At 37.9% G+C, this 14,933-nt stretch overlaps 1 protein-coding gene across 5 annotated transcripts in view; it reads right to left on the bottom strand.

The window, feature by feature from the left end:
- GABRA4 (gamma-aminobutyric acid type A receptor subunit alpha4) overlaps positions 1–14,933 on the bottom strand; it is a gene marked incomplete at both ends in the record, with an annotated part of 63,943 nt that overhangs the window by 26,824 nt on the left and 22,186 nt on the right. For all 5 annotated transcript variants that reach the window (XM_082653675.1, XM_082653676.1, XM_082653674.1 and 2 more), the window contains one exon: positions 8,101–8,360. In XM_082653675.1, coding sequence (XP_082509801.1) covers positions 8,101–8,360 — 260 coding nt within the window. The remainder of the gene's footprint in view (positions 1–8,100; positions 8,361–14,933) is intronic.

The raw sequence follows: 14,933 nt of genomic DNA, 5'->3' as shown, positions 1-14,933 counted from the left end.
TACTACATATAGTCACTTGCAAGATTAATAACCTGTCTCCTTCACTAGACTAAGTGCCCAGGTTTTGTCTTCTTTGAATCCTCAGTGCCTTGCGTGGTGACTAGTACATAGTAGTTGCTCAGTAAACACTTGTTAAATTAACTACCTGAGATTTGCTCTCTTGCCTTAGCAAAATGACGATTTCTGACGAATCAGCATGTGACACATAACAAGACTACCATATGAAAAATATGGTTGGAAATGAAACATAATTCTGATATTCTTGACACTTAAATCACCCAGTTAAATAATTGTGCAATTAAACAATTACTCATTGCCTAAAGAGCATTACTAACTACAGAACATTCTGTACTGAAAAAGGTATGGCTTCCGGGAGGTACAATTTATATGGTTCAAAGAACGTCATTAAACTTCTGTCACCAGCACACCGAAATGTCAAGTGAACTGACAATACTTCATCATGTCCTTATTCAAACTGCCAAGGAAAGAGATTTTAAACTAAGTTAAGAAATGAGAGAAATAAGGATAAATGGAAAAATGAAAGTTTTTTGCATGTTAGCTTAAACTATTTAAAGCACAGCATTTCTAAGAGGAGTTTTGAGAATGATTGAAATGAAAATCTGAAACTGACCTAGTTTGTAGAGCCTGTTAGAATGGAATGAAGCTTGTGTATTACCATTTACTGGGATATCACTGTATTTAACACTGGTGTCAAAGGCACTGATACCTGTGTAAGTGAGGTGACTAAAATGACCCAAGGACAACAAACTATGCTTTTCTCATAATGCATAGCTGCACTTGTAGATTTACAGAGGCTTTTTGTTTTGCTTTCTTTTGTTTTTCAAAGTGTCGTCCTCAGTTCCCTGTTGTTGTCCACTAGCAAAGTCCAACCGCTGACAAGTGTGTCTCAGAATGAGTAGCTGCTGTTCACAATCCTCACAGTGACCCAGCTCTAGCTCACTACTTAACATCCACCTAATGTTCACATTTACAGAAGAATTTTACATAAAATACAAACGTTTTTGGAAATTGTTGATAAATATACTGGTTTTTAGAGGCCCCACATTTCCTATTGTTCGATTCCTATAGTCGGCTCATTATAATAAACAACTGTGACTATTAAACACTGTGCTATGGGCTGTATGGGAAGACAGAATGAAGCCATAACCAGTTTTATTAAGAAGCTCACCATCTAGGTAGGTAAATAGAGCAATCACATATGAAACAATTTATGCAAAATACTTCAGGATATTATAAGTGGTAAATTATGTGATACAGACTTTAAATGTTGAAGATGCTTAAGGAAACAAAGGATAATAATAATCACAGCTACAGTAATCATCAGGGAAATGCAAATCAAAACCACAATGAGATATCACCTCACACTTGTCAGATGGCTATCATCAAAAAGACCACAAAGGGCTTCCCTGGTGGCGCAGTGGTTGAGAGTCCGCCTGCCAATGCGGGGGACACGGGTTCGTGCCCCAGTCCGGGAGGATCCCACATGCAGCGGAGCGGCTGTGCCTGTGAGCCATGGCCGCTGGGCCTGCACATCTGGAGCCTGTGCTCCGCAACGGGAGAGGCCACAACAGTGAGAGGCCTGCATACCGCAAAAAAAAAAAAAAAAGACCACAAATAACAAATGCTGAAGAGGGTGTGGAGAAAAGGGAACCCTGTACACTGTTGGTGGGAATATAAATTGGTGCAGCCAGTATGGAGGTTCCTCAAAAAACTAAAAATAGAATTACCATATGATCCAGCAATTCCGCTCCTGAGTATACTTCCAAAGAAAACAAAAACACTAATTTGAAAAGATACACGCACCCCAACATTCATAGCAGCTCCATTTACAGTTGCCACAATAGGGAAGCAACCTATGTGTCCATCAATAGATGAATGGATTAAAAAGATGTGGCATACATATACAATGAAATACTACTTACCCATAGAAAGAATGTTGCCATTTGCATCAACACGGATGGATCTGGAGGGTATTATGCTTAGTGAAGTAAGTCATACAGAGAAAGACAAAACTTTGTTATCACTTATATGTGGAATCTAAAATATAAAAAAAATGAATGAGGGACTTCCCTGGTGGTCCAGTGGTAAAGAATCCACCTTCCAATGCAGGGGACGCAGATTTGATCACTGGTCAGGGAACTAAGATCCCACATGCTACGGGGCAACTAAGCCCGTGTGCGCCAGAACTATTGAGCTCACACGCCTCAATAAGAGAGCCGGCATGCCGCAAACTACAGAACCCACGCGCCCTGGAGCATGTGCGCCACAGCTAGAGAGAAACCCGAGCAGACCGTGCGCCTTAATGAAAAGATCCTGCATGCCTCAACAAAGATCCCATATGCCACAACTAAGACCCAATGCAGCCAAAAAAAATAAGGAAAATAAATATTAAAAATAAAAACAAATGAATGAATAGAACAAAATAGAAACAGACTCACAGGTATAGAGAACAAACTAGTGGCTACCAGTAGGGAGAGGGAAGCAGGGAGGGGCAAGATGAGGGTAGGGGATTAAGAGATACAAACTACTATGTATAAAGTAAGTAAGCTACAAGGATATATTGTACAAAACAGGGAATATAGCCATTATATTATAATAACTTTAAATGGAGTATAATCTATAAAAATATTCAATCACTATGTTTGTACAAATGAAACTAATATAATATAGTAAATCAACTGTACTTTGATAAAATAATAATCACAGCTATTATTTACTGCGTACTAAGCACTGTACCATGTACTTTACATGCAGGATGTAATTAAATCTTCATTATCAGTCTTTCTGGCAGATTCTATTATTATTTTGTAGATGTGGATACTTAACACCATATCCTTGGCATCCTTAAGTTCTATCAAAATGATCCTCATCTGGGAAATAGGGCTAGAGTTTGACTTTGAAGAATGGATAGTAAAGAAGGATATTCTCATGAGTACAGTTGAATTATTGAATCCAAGGTGTATCTTGAATTATTTATATATTCTTTTTTGTATCATCTTTTTCTTAAAGACTCTAAGCAGAGCAAACAGCTCTTTAATTTTACAAATACCCTTGTAAGAATCTATGAACGCTATAATATTGAGAAGTCTATGAAGAATAGTTCAGTAAAATGGAAATAGACAAAGAAATTAGGTAGATGGGAAAGGAAAGGTGCACAGTGGAGAAATACGCACTTGTAGTTCGAAAAAAGTAAGTCATCGTTATCATGGGATAGAAGAAAATGTCCCACTCTGGAAATTTCCACGTGTCTAAACGCGAACTAATTAGCTTCTTCATTAAACGTGCTTCACTGCTCTTCTCTATTCTATTTGGTCTACCATTTCTAGTTGTGTTACCTTGATTACATCACTCAACAACTTCAAGACTTAGAGGGGTGGGATAGGAAGGGTGGGAGGGAGACGCAAGAGGGAGGAGATATATGTATATGTATAGCTGATTCACTTTGTTATAAAGCAGAAACACACCATTGTAAAGCAATTATACTCCAATAAAGATATTAAAGAAAAGACTCAGTTTCTTCATCTATAAAATAGTTATTGTGAGTTTGAAATTAAGTAGCACATGTAAAGCATATCACATAGTACCTGACACAATTTAAAAGTCCAAGTAATTTTAGTCATTATATCATTGGATTTTTTCACAACGTACAACATACATACATTAATGTACACTTTCTGACTGAACAAGGGCTACAGAATATATTTTCAAGTAAGTTTTAAGTATGATTTTATTAAGAAATCTCCACGTTTTATTTTATAGTTATTTATTTTCCAAATCATCCTATTAATCCAAATCACCTGAGTCAGTGAGCGAGTAGGTACTCTAAGAAGTAGTAAGGGTTTGGAAGGATAGAACCACGGGAATAGAGCTCAACTTCAATATTGGAAGGACAGAGTCAAAGGCAGAATTATGGTGATGTTGAGCAGAAGCAAAACAGCTGCTTTGCCTCCTGAGATGCCTAAAGACATACCCAAGCTGCCCATAGCTGCTCTTAGAGTCTTCCAGTTGGCCTATTTCTCCTTGCTTCATGAATATTCCATAAACCATAAGCTTTCCAATTCCCAAGAAATAAAAATGGTCACCATGAACCTCTGCCAGGCCATTAACAGTCCATAGGTCACATATGGTGACAATGAATCAAACCACTAGCGAGCTAACCCAAAGGACTATTGAATTATCAAGTATTGTGCAGACTGAAGGCAATTTCAAATGAGGAGTTTAAACACAGTTTAAACAAAGCAGCATCATTCAAATCAGCAAATAGCCATACAAGTTGGAACACATTAGAATAAGCACATTTCAGCTGTTTGATCAGAATCTCTACTGAAACTCCAAACTTCATAAGATTACTAGAATATTTCCTTCCAGTAACATGTTTTAAAATTTTGCTCTTAACACACTTTTTCCCCATCTTGATTTCCTTCTCCCTATTTATCTATATATATATTTTTTTCCTCTCTTTCTCTCTCCCTTCCTCAATTTTAATGTGTTCTCAACCTTCAAAGTTGAACTATTCAATGACAACTGACGCTCCAAAGCCAGCTGTGCTCTGGCAGCAATATGGACTCTGGAGGATGTGTGGGCCAACCCATTAATCACTGTCCTTAGAACATAGATATTCTTCAGGAAGCTGCTGTGGCAATCTAAGTTATGATACATATATGGTTACATACCATATAGGACATGAAACATATGATGAATATTTTGATGAGATTTATTATAAACTTCTCAACCCTTAAATACTATGACTCTATGCCCTTCACAAACAAATTTCATCTTCTTAATCTTGATTATGCCATTTGCACCCAGCATGTGGCCCATGCTGCCAAGAGTGGACTTAGCCAACTGGATGTACTCAACCTACCACTCACCAGTGATGCTGTAATAGTCAAGAGATATGTTTCAAGGAACTATTAGTTCTCGTCCCACCTTTGGAAATTCTGCAGAATGGTCTTTCGCTGATTAAGGGGTACTTTCAAGTATTTATACTATTATAACACTAGTGCAAGGAGCCTCATCACCTTGCAAAAATGAAAAGGGAACTACGTCAACTCATTATAAACAGAAAAAAAATTTATATATAAAGTATTTCCAAATGCAGACTCTTTAGACTTGAGCAATCCTGGGGTTGGGGGGAGTTAACAGCTACATGGAAGAGTCAGTATATGTTATAATTGCAACACTATTAGAAAATCATAAGTTACAATATGTCATTTTAAAGCTTAAAGATAACCACTGGTTATATAATAGTATGATATATAGCTTCCAAAGTACACGAGAAAAAAAATAGGAAAATTTAGCAATAAAAATATACTACAAAAGTTAATATTAAGAAAGAATAAAAAAATAATAATAAAATCAGATCAAATAGAATTCAAGGGGCATTATATGGAACCTCCCCAAAAAGGTTATTTTATGATTAAATTAATAGAGTGATATCAAAATAGAGCTGTTATAAATCTTTACATGTTGAATATCGAAGCATCAAAACACATAAACCAAAAATAGTTAAAATGCAAAACGCACTAACACAATCTCATAATATTTGTGGGAGAATTTTTCATAACTTTCTTGGTATTTGAAAGATCAAGAAGTGACTTATTAAGAGGGTGAAATAAAAATGTTTTAGGTAAAATTAATTTAATAACTAACAGTCAACTCCTTTAAATTTCCATCAAACATTTATAAGCTTTTAGCATAACTCAGGGCACAATGAAAATATCAACAACATTCAAATCTGTACAAGTAACGTTTCTGAACATAAAGTGATACAACGAAAAATACAATGGAGACAAATAAACAAAATCCCATTTGGAAACTTTAACATTATCTTCCAAATAATTCTGAGCTTGTAGAGAAAAATAGCAGCATAACTGCAGAATACTTAGCAAATAATTACAATAATATAACGTATCAAAAGTTATGAATTGGCTAAATCTATATGCAAAGCAAATCTCATTGCAATAAAGGAAATTTTATTATTAAATAAGAAACAGTGAAAATAAATGAATAAGAACTAAACTCAAGAAGCTAAAAACGAGTAACAACATTAACTTGCAGAAAGACGAAATTAAAATAAATCTTGTCAGTAATTAGAAAAAAAAGTAAAGTAAACAAGTAAATACAAGATAATTTTTTTAAAGGGAGAGTAAATAGAATTATTCTACCAAGCCCTCAACACAACAAAGCAAAGCAAATGAAACAACAGTAAAAGGCAGAAAGGGCATAAAATTACCGATGGGGAATTGGAAAGGGAATAAAACTGTAGATAATCAGGGGGTTTTTTTTGACTGAAAATACCATACAAAATTCATTGTAATAATTTTGAAAATCTTGTTGAAACTGATTCCTTTAGAGGAAAATGTAAGCTATCCAAACTTACTTAATGGAAGGACAATAATCTTCCCATCTGCTCACATGCCATTCTTAGAGAACCAGTGTCCAGAGCCCTGTGGGAGGAGAGCTATAAACTGTAGGAGCCTTAACAGTTAATCCTTGCCAGGTTAAATCCCTAACCTAATTGTTCTACTGTCATCTTCTATGGCAGGATTTCCCTGCCTGCCTGGTCTCTGAACTGAATCCCACCCCTGTCACAAGGCTCCAGCACCTCCTTCCCACTTTGGTGCTTCAGCACTGTCACAGCACTATCACCATCTAACACACCTAAGCGTTTTACTATATATGTTTTTAAATTGTCTGTCTCCCTACACACTGAAAGATAAGTTATACAGAGTAAGATATTTGTCAGGGGGCTTTGTATACCCTTGCTTTTCAGACCAGAAACAGTGTCTGGCTCATAGTTGGTACTAAATGTATGTTTGTTAAATGAGTGAAGAAAAAGAATGAATGCGTGTATGAATAATTAAGGGAATGAGTTATCACCTATAGAGAATAAAGTTGATGATTTATATATATTTTGATTTGGGCACATGTAGACAAAAGGAGTTTTAGACTACCATTTCTGGTAACCGCAATAAGGTTGTGCATGTGACCACTGACATTTTGTTGATTCAAGGAGGAAGCCAAGTAGAGTGAGAAAAAGAGAGAGAGAGAGAGCAGAGTATCAGAGGAAGAGGAGGAGAGGGAGGAGGGGATGGCTGTTAGCTTTCTCATTTTCATGAGGATCTTGCTAGTTTTGTGCAACTGGCCTCCATGAGGAAAAAGTCACTTTAATTTTTTTAATCACAGAATCACTTATGTGTCCAATGTAAATTACAGTAGCTCTTATTAGGCTTTCATATCCTTTTAGATATGTCTCTTTAGGACAAGAATTCTCAGTCTTGGATGTGCATAACCTACAACTATGGGTCTTTTTTTTTTTTTTGCGGTACGCATGCCTCTCACTGTTGCGGCCTCTCCCGTTGTAGAGCACAGGCTCCGGACGCGCAGGCTCAGCGGCCATGGCTCACAGGCCCAGCCGCTCCGCGGCATGTGGGATCTTCCCGGGCCGGGGCACGAACCCGTGTCCCCCGCCTCGGCAGGCGGACTCTCAACCACTGTGCCACCAGGGAAGCCCGGGTCTTTTTATTTATTGGTTTTGTTTTCTTCTTCCATACAAGGGCACAGCCCCATGGGAGCATTCTCATGTGGAGCTATGTTAAGAACTGCTGCTGTACTTTGTTCAATGAACTCTACCGAGATGCCTTTCCAACCCACTTGAGGGTATCCACAGGTTTCTTTTAAGCACATACATAAGATTTTACCCCTCTCTATAAAAACTTTTTAATCCTGAAAAGAACTTTCAAACAACTAGCTGTGTACCTCAAGCTCATCCAGAGCTGTTTAATTTTTTCGGTACGCGGGCCTCTCACTGTTGCGGCCCCTCCCGTTGCAGAGCACAGGCTCCGGACGCGCAGGCCCAGTGGCCATGGCTCACGGGCCCAGCCACTCCGCAGAGCTGTTTAACTTTTAAGCCACTAATCACAATTTTAAAGTATAAATGCATGATTATCCTTTAATATTTTTCTGGATTTTTAAATGACTTACAGATTGTCATTGGGATCCTCAACTTCTTAGCTTTTCCCCGGCAATGGAATTTGACCAAGATGCTGAAATCTTAAAGGATATTAAGTCAAATACCTGCAGAGGTGCTTCAGGATGCTTTTCTCTCAGCACTGGAGCGGCTGGAATTTCCTGGGGGGCTTTTGATGTCTTCCTTTTGGCTTTTGCCATTTGAACATTGGTAAAGTAGTTGACAGCAGCAAACTCAATAAGGGCCGAAAACACAAAAGCAAAGCAGACAGCTATGAACCAATCCATGGCAGTCGCATAGGACACTTTGGGCAAAGAATGCCGTGCACTGATGCTCAGTGTGGTCATGGTGAGCACTGTGGTTATTCCTTCAAAGCAAAAGAGCAAAGAGACAAAATACTTTATGGTTACTTCAATGCATAAAAACAAACAAAAAGACCTGGAAATCTGGTGGGGTGAAGGTAACAAAGTTTACAATAACTCAAACCAAACCATCTTTGATGTAAGATTCCAGTCATAGTGGTTCAGTGAAATTAGCACAGGCTTTGGAGTGAGAGACAGAGATGGTTCAAATCCTGGCTCTTCTAATCACTGGCTCAGTGTGAGTTGGATTAAGTTAGGAAAACTCACTGGTTTCATTTGATACCCACTTATTGGGTTTACAATGAAGATTAAAAGTATGTAAGGCACCTAACATATACTGGGTTCATGTTAGTACCTGGGCCAATGTACCTGAGAAACTCAACACACACCTAACGGAAAGTGTGACTCATTGAAGCACTGACTCTCAACCAGGAGTGGGAAGATGGTAGCAATGAAAATTGAAGCATCAGAATTCCTGGGGTAGGCATGGCCCACTGCTGTTGAGAATCTCTATCAGAAAAAGCACAAGTTATATGTCTTTATAGTCTTTACCTGAATATTACTTATTGAATTAAAATAATAAATTTACTAGTTGTAAAATAGCTTAATTTATATAAAACAACATAGGTATACTCCTGAGAAATAGACTTCTAGAATAATTTGGCTTTAAAAATATTGGGCATCTACTGCCCATCAGTTTGTGGTTGGCAGGAAAATATTGGCAACAAGAATAGAGGTACTTCTCATGCATCAATAGGCTTCTGAAGCATATCATCTCCAGAAAAGGCTTCTCCTCAGCCTGGGAAAAAAAGTCAGTCCCCATTCTCAATGGAAGAATTCCACTTGCCACTGAAACTGTAGAGAAATGCATTACATAGGGATGCTAATATGTGCACAATTGTCCCTTTCTGAATCTTTGCCTCTGTATCTAATCCATGTTACGTAGTTAAGCTTGGAAATGTACATGGAGATTTACCATATCCATTTAAACTCATTCTATGTAATGCCTAGGAAATCTCTTGAATTGACACACCCAGGTGTTTGGGGATGGTGAGGATGACAACAATAACAATGATGAAGGCATAAACTATATCCAGTCCATGCCAATCCACAGCTGAAAGCCAAATAACACATGTTAAACTGAAAAAATAGTGAGTCCCATGCAATAATAAAAGAATAATAATATTTTGATGTAGGGAGAAATAATACTGTCCTCTCAACTCAGCACTTAATTATGTTCTGCCTTGTATTGTTCCCTAATTGTTCCATCTGAGTGAGCTTTGTTTCCACTACTTGATTGAGCATAGACTTCTTAAGGGCAGAATGTCTAACACTGCTTCAGGATTTACCTTATTTCACGTAGTGCCGAGCACATGATAAATGCACTGTAAATAAAAATACATTTTTCAGCTCTTCATCAATCTATTTTCTTTCTAGTCCCTTCTGAATTGTCAATGTTTAGAACAGGAAAAACTAGAGCAACTGTGTAGCTTCTGAGCTATGGATCTTTCAAAAACATTCCATAAACTATACAGAGGAAGAAAGTTGAGAATTTGGTTGTATTCCTTTAAAAAAAAGTTTCATGCTATTTTTAGCATTTCATTAGTCAAAGACAGATTTTAAAATGTGGTTTTTCAGTCAAATATATAAATACCTAAATGCCTATGAAAATGCAATCTTGTGAATTTAGTAGACTTTGTTTCGAAAAGAGACCTCAGGACTTTTAGGATCTCTACCTTAAATCTCAGGAAAATGGCACCATTCTCATGCTCATTGTGAGATATGTGAATAAACCCTAAATTAATTCTGAAAAATTTTAGCTACAAAACTTAAAGATATACCAAGGTTTTTCTTCTTATTCATAACAACTTAAGTTTAATGGCCTATTAAGAATTCAAAAATGTTCTACAACTTTATTAATAAGCATGTTTCCTCTAACGGCATAGAAATTGTGCTGAGAGCACTTGAAAATAAAAAATGAACAGTGCAGTGTAAATAAGAATACTGCTCAGAAATCAGAAAATTTCACAGTGACCATACTGTGATAGTCCAAAAGGAAACTGAAACTCAAATATAAGCAACTTAAGAGTCTCCATGTTGCTGTGAACATTTTTTTGGTAATAGAACGATTTCTCCTGAGGACCAGAAGTAGTGGTCTTCGTCTTCTCCTGCAGTATGAGAAGAAATTCCATTATTAATGCCAAGTAAGCAGAGTATTAGTTCAATTATTGAGCCACGAATCCAAAAATTACTTTCTGAATGTTAAGGAGGGTGGATCACCAGGTTTAGGAATATGTTAAATAACGTATGGACATCTACGCAAAAACATTGGATATGTGGCCGCTTTCCATCTCTCTTTCATTGTCTAGGGTAAACTTGATTCTAAAGTTTGTAGAAAGACCCTTCAGATATTATGACTCCTATTCTATGACTGTTGGCAAAATTAGGAAAGTAACTGGCATAAACAATTGGCTGAGTGTTTGAAGTTGCCATCCCTTTAGACATTAAAAAGTTTCTCTGCCTGGAGTTCAAATTTAAGAAAGCATTAGCACAACAGGAATGGGCTTATTACACCTGTTTTTAGGTGGAACATTTGGTTAAATAAACACCAACACAATAGCAAACAGATGCCAACTTTTCAGATAAGAAGCCATGCTTCCTCTGCATCGAGGAAGATAGTACATCCGTTACCACATCTACCGTGAAAGCACCTTAATAACCATGGAATTTTTTTGACACGTTCAAGTATTGATGCCAGTTCCTGTTTTTAGAGTGCTGAACATGCACCATATTGGTTGGCCCAGAAGCTGGAAGAGGACATGTACGAGTAGGCTAAGACTGTACACAAGAGTGAATTTTTGGCTAGCCACTCCTAGAAAATGAACTAGTAATGATGTACATATGCCAGCTGGCATTTACTCAGATTTCATGTTTTACTATACTGGAATAATTAGAAAACTTAGAGGCACACAACTTTAGAGATAGAAGCCCTTGCCAGAGAATTCAGCACACTCTACCTCTCATATTTACACTGATTTTTTTTGGTTTTGTTTTTGCATGATCTTGAAAGACACCCCTGATCCAGAAAATTCTCTCCTTGAGTGAAGAGGAAAATGAGAATTTGGAAAGATAAATACTAGACCAGAATTAATTTTTTTACCTGAATCTCAAATGAAAGAGTGCTTACGTGCCCGCAAATACTTAAAACTTAACTTCCTTAAAAAATACCATCGAAAGCATCAATAAACAATTTAATAATTACCATTCTGACACACCTTAGGTCTTAGAAGACTTAATTATTGGGCATAATTTCCCTGGTCAATCAAAACCAGTATCTTGGTACATGAGCACAATCAGAAAGAAACCAATGGAAAAAGCTACCCACAAAGTATCCTCAGCACACAGCCATACAATTTCACTCAGCTGCTCTGGAATTCTCCACAAGCCCCCATGTCCCCAGACCCCCTGTAAAGAAAGAAAGGCAGAGTAGAAATGGGAGAGTTCTCAAAGTTAGGCAGAAATTGTCTTGCGTCTATCGCTTAAATATATGACTTTATACAAGTTTCTTAATCTCTTTGAGTCTATATCCTTAGCCATATGAAATTAATAATGCCTACCTTGCTGAGTTATCGTGAAGATTAAGTAAGATGACCCCTATCAGTACACGGCAAATCTTATCATCATTATTATTAGTGTTACCGGTATCCTTACCACATGCTACTTAATTTCCTTACAGTATCTTATCTGGATAGGAAATGCTGGGTGGGCAATATAATATATAATCAATGCTATCTCTCCCCATACCACTGGAAATTTCTATTATTTGCGGACAAATGGGACAAAACAATGGCTATGAGTTTATAATGAACCAAGAAAGCATTCAAAGCTTATCAACCAATCACAATAACTAGAAAATATGGAGAACATTCACATTATAGTATCAAGTAGTGATTCTCAAATGAGGGAGATGGCAGCGTGAGCTGTCATAGTAATCAATGACACTAAAAATAGTATTTACTGTGTGGTAGGCATTGTTCCAAGGGCTTTATCCAAATTTACTCATTGAGGGCTTCCCTGGTGGCACAGTGGTTAAGAATCCACCTGCCAATGCAGGGGACACGGATTCAATCCCTGGTCCGGGAAGATCCCACATGCCACGGAGCAACTAAGCCCGTGTGCCACAACTACTGAGCCTGTGCTCTAGAGCCTGCGAGCCACAGCTACTGAAGTCCGCATGCATTAGAGCCCACACGCCACAACTACTGAGCCCACGCACCGCAACTACTGAAGCCCGGGCGCCTAGAGCTCGTGCTCCACAAGAGAAGCCAACACATTGAGAAGCGTGAGCACCACAACAAAGAGTAACCCCAGCTCACCACAACTAGAGAAAGCCCGTGCGCAGCAACAAAGACCCAACACAGCCAAAAATAAATAAAAATTTTTAAAAAAGCAAAAATCCCAAAATAAACAAAAAAAACCAAAAACAAATTAATTAATTGAATCCTCCTAGCAACCCTATGTAGTAGCAACAATGTATCCTGTTGTAACACATGAGGAAACAGGCAGAAATAACTCACTGAAGGTTCACAGCTAATAAGTGGTAGACTTTGGGGTTACAACTTTTGTCTCGCTCCAGAGTCTGCAATTTTGATTACCTCTTAATCAAAGGCATCATTAATGGGTCAATATTATCTGTTCTAGAAATTATTTAGGAACATAGAAAAAAGATGGTATATGTGTAAAAGTAATTTTATTTTTATTTTCAATGATGACAGTTCCTGAAATATTAATATTTTTTGTACGAGGAAAAGTTAAGGGACTTTGATCTGGTTCTCAGCCTCAGCAGATACCTCCTGCCCAGTCAGGCTGCCTCTGGACATGATGTGTAGACCCAAGGTTAATCATTCTCTCACTGCACTCAATGAGAGAATGGACATCAAGCATTTAGCAGATTAATCCCTTGTCGGCAACACGGATGGACCTAGAGATTATCATACTAAGTGAAGTAAGCCAGACAGAGAAAGAAAAATATCATTGGATATCAGTTACATGTGGAATGTAAGCAATGGCACAAATGAACTTATTTACAAAACAGAAACAGACTCACAGATATAGAAAAGAAACTTATGGTTACCAAAGAGGAAAGTGGGGGGAGGAATAAATTAGGAGTTTGGGATTAATATATACACGCTACTATATATAAAATAAACAACAAGGTCCTACTTATAGCACAGGGAACAATACTCAATATTTTGTAATAACCTCGGAGGGAAAAGAATATGAAAAAAAATATACATATATGTGTGTGTGTGTGTGTGTGTGTATATATATATATATATATATATATATATATGACTGAGTCACTTTGCTGTACACCTGAACCTAACACTGCAAATAAACTGTATTTCATTTAAAAAAAAAGAATTTAGCAGAGTGTCTGGCATTACATAATAATGCATATTTTCTTTTAAAAACTGTTAATAATCAAGGAAACCAGGTCATAACAAAATAAATCTCCCCTACGCAATAGAGCATATGGTAAAGAGTAACTAATATGTAAGTGCTCCACATACCCTGTAATGAGCACTGCACGTAATTCTAAATCTTTACTAGTCTGTGAAGGAGAGATGTGTTACCACAGTTTTATGGATGGAGAAAATAAGTGGCAGATGTGGGTTTTAAAACCTGACCTATTGGAGTCCAAAGCTTAGATGTGTTTTTTTCTCTTTCATTTTCACACCTATTTTTAATAGCTAAAATTTACTCAACACTTGCAATGAACCCTCGCAACTCTACGAAGTAGGTAGTGCCATAACACCTGTTCACTGCCTTCGTGAGGTCACACCCTACCCTCAGCACTGACCCTCCTCTAAGAGTATCCCTGGTAGGATTCCAAAACCTTCTTGAGTGAACCTAAAGGGGTGGGGGAGGGTGTCCATGGCAAACACCCCACATTCAGGTCCACTGAGAACACTAAGATGCCCTTATATCAGAAGTTCTCTAAATGGATCAGGGGTGGGATGAGAAGTTCCCATTCTCTCCAGTTCCTTCTCACCAGCATCCCTTCAGCTCTTGTGTGATGAGGGATATTATACCATGGCTTCTATTTGGCTTTCTACCAAGTAGAAAAAGCAAAGGGAAATTGGCATCTCTTGTGAGGATTATACCTCCATTCCAGAGCAATTCTGATCATTTTCATCCCATAACTGAATGCTTTTGCCACTCACAATCAATAGAAAAAGAATAGAGAGATATGTTAAATTAAATAAATATCATTATAACTAATTTTAATATTTAAAAGCAAGCCTGATATGCAAAAGGCTTATTTTCAGCTACAAAAATTGAAAACTCAGGTGTTCTGGACCTCATATGGTTAAGAATATGGGCTTCCCTGGTGGCGCAGTGGTTGAGAGTCCGCCTGCTGATGCAGGGGACACGGGTTCGTGCCCCGGTCTGGGAAGATCCCACATGCCGCGGAGCGGCAGGGCCCGTGAGCCATGGCCGCTGAGCCTGTGCGTCCAGAGCCTGTGCTCCGCAACGGGAGAGGCCACAACCGTGAGAGGCCCGCGTACCGCAAA

This window comes from Grampus griseus, assembly GCF_964374135.1.
Source record: "Grampus griseus genome assembly, chromosome: 4".
NCBI classification, from domain to species: domain Eukaryota; kingdom Metazoa; phylum Chordata; class Mammalia; order Artiodactyla; family Delphinidae; genus Grampus; species Grampus griseus.
Note: the sequence above shows the minus strand (reverse complement) of the source record. Positions and strands in the feature narration are given on the sequence as shown.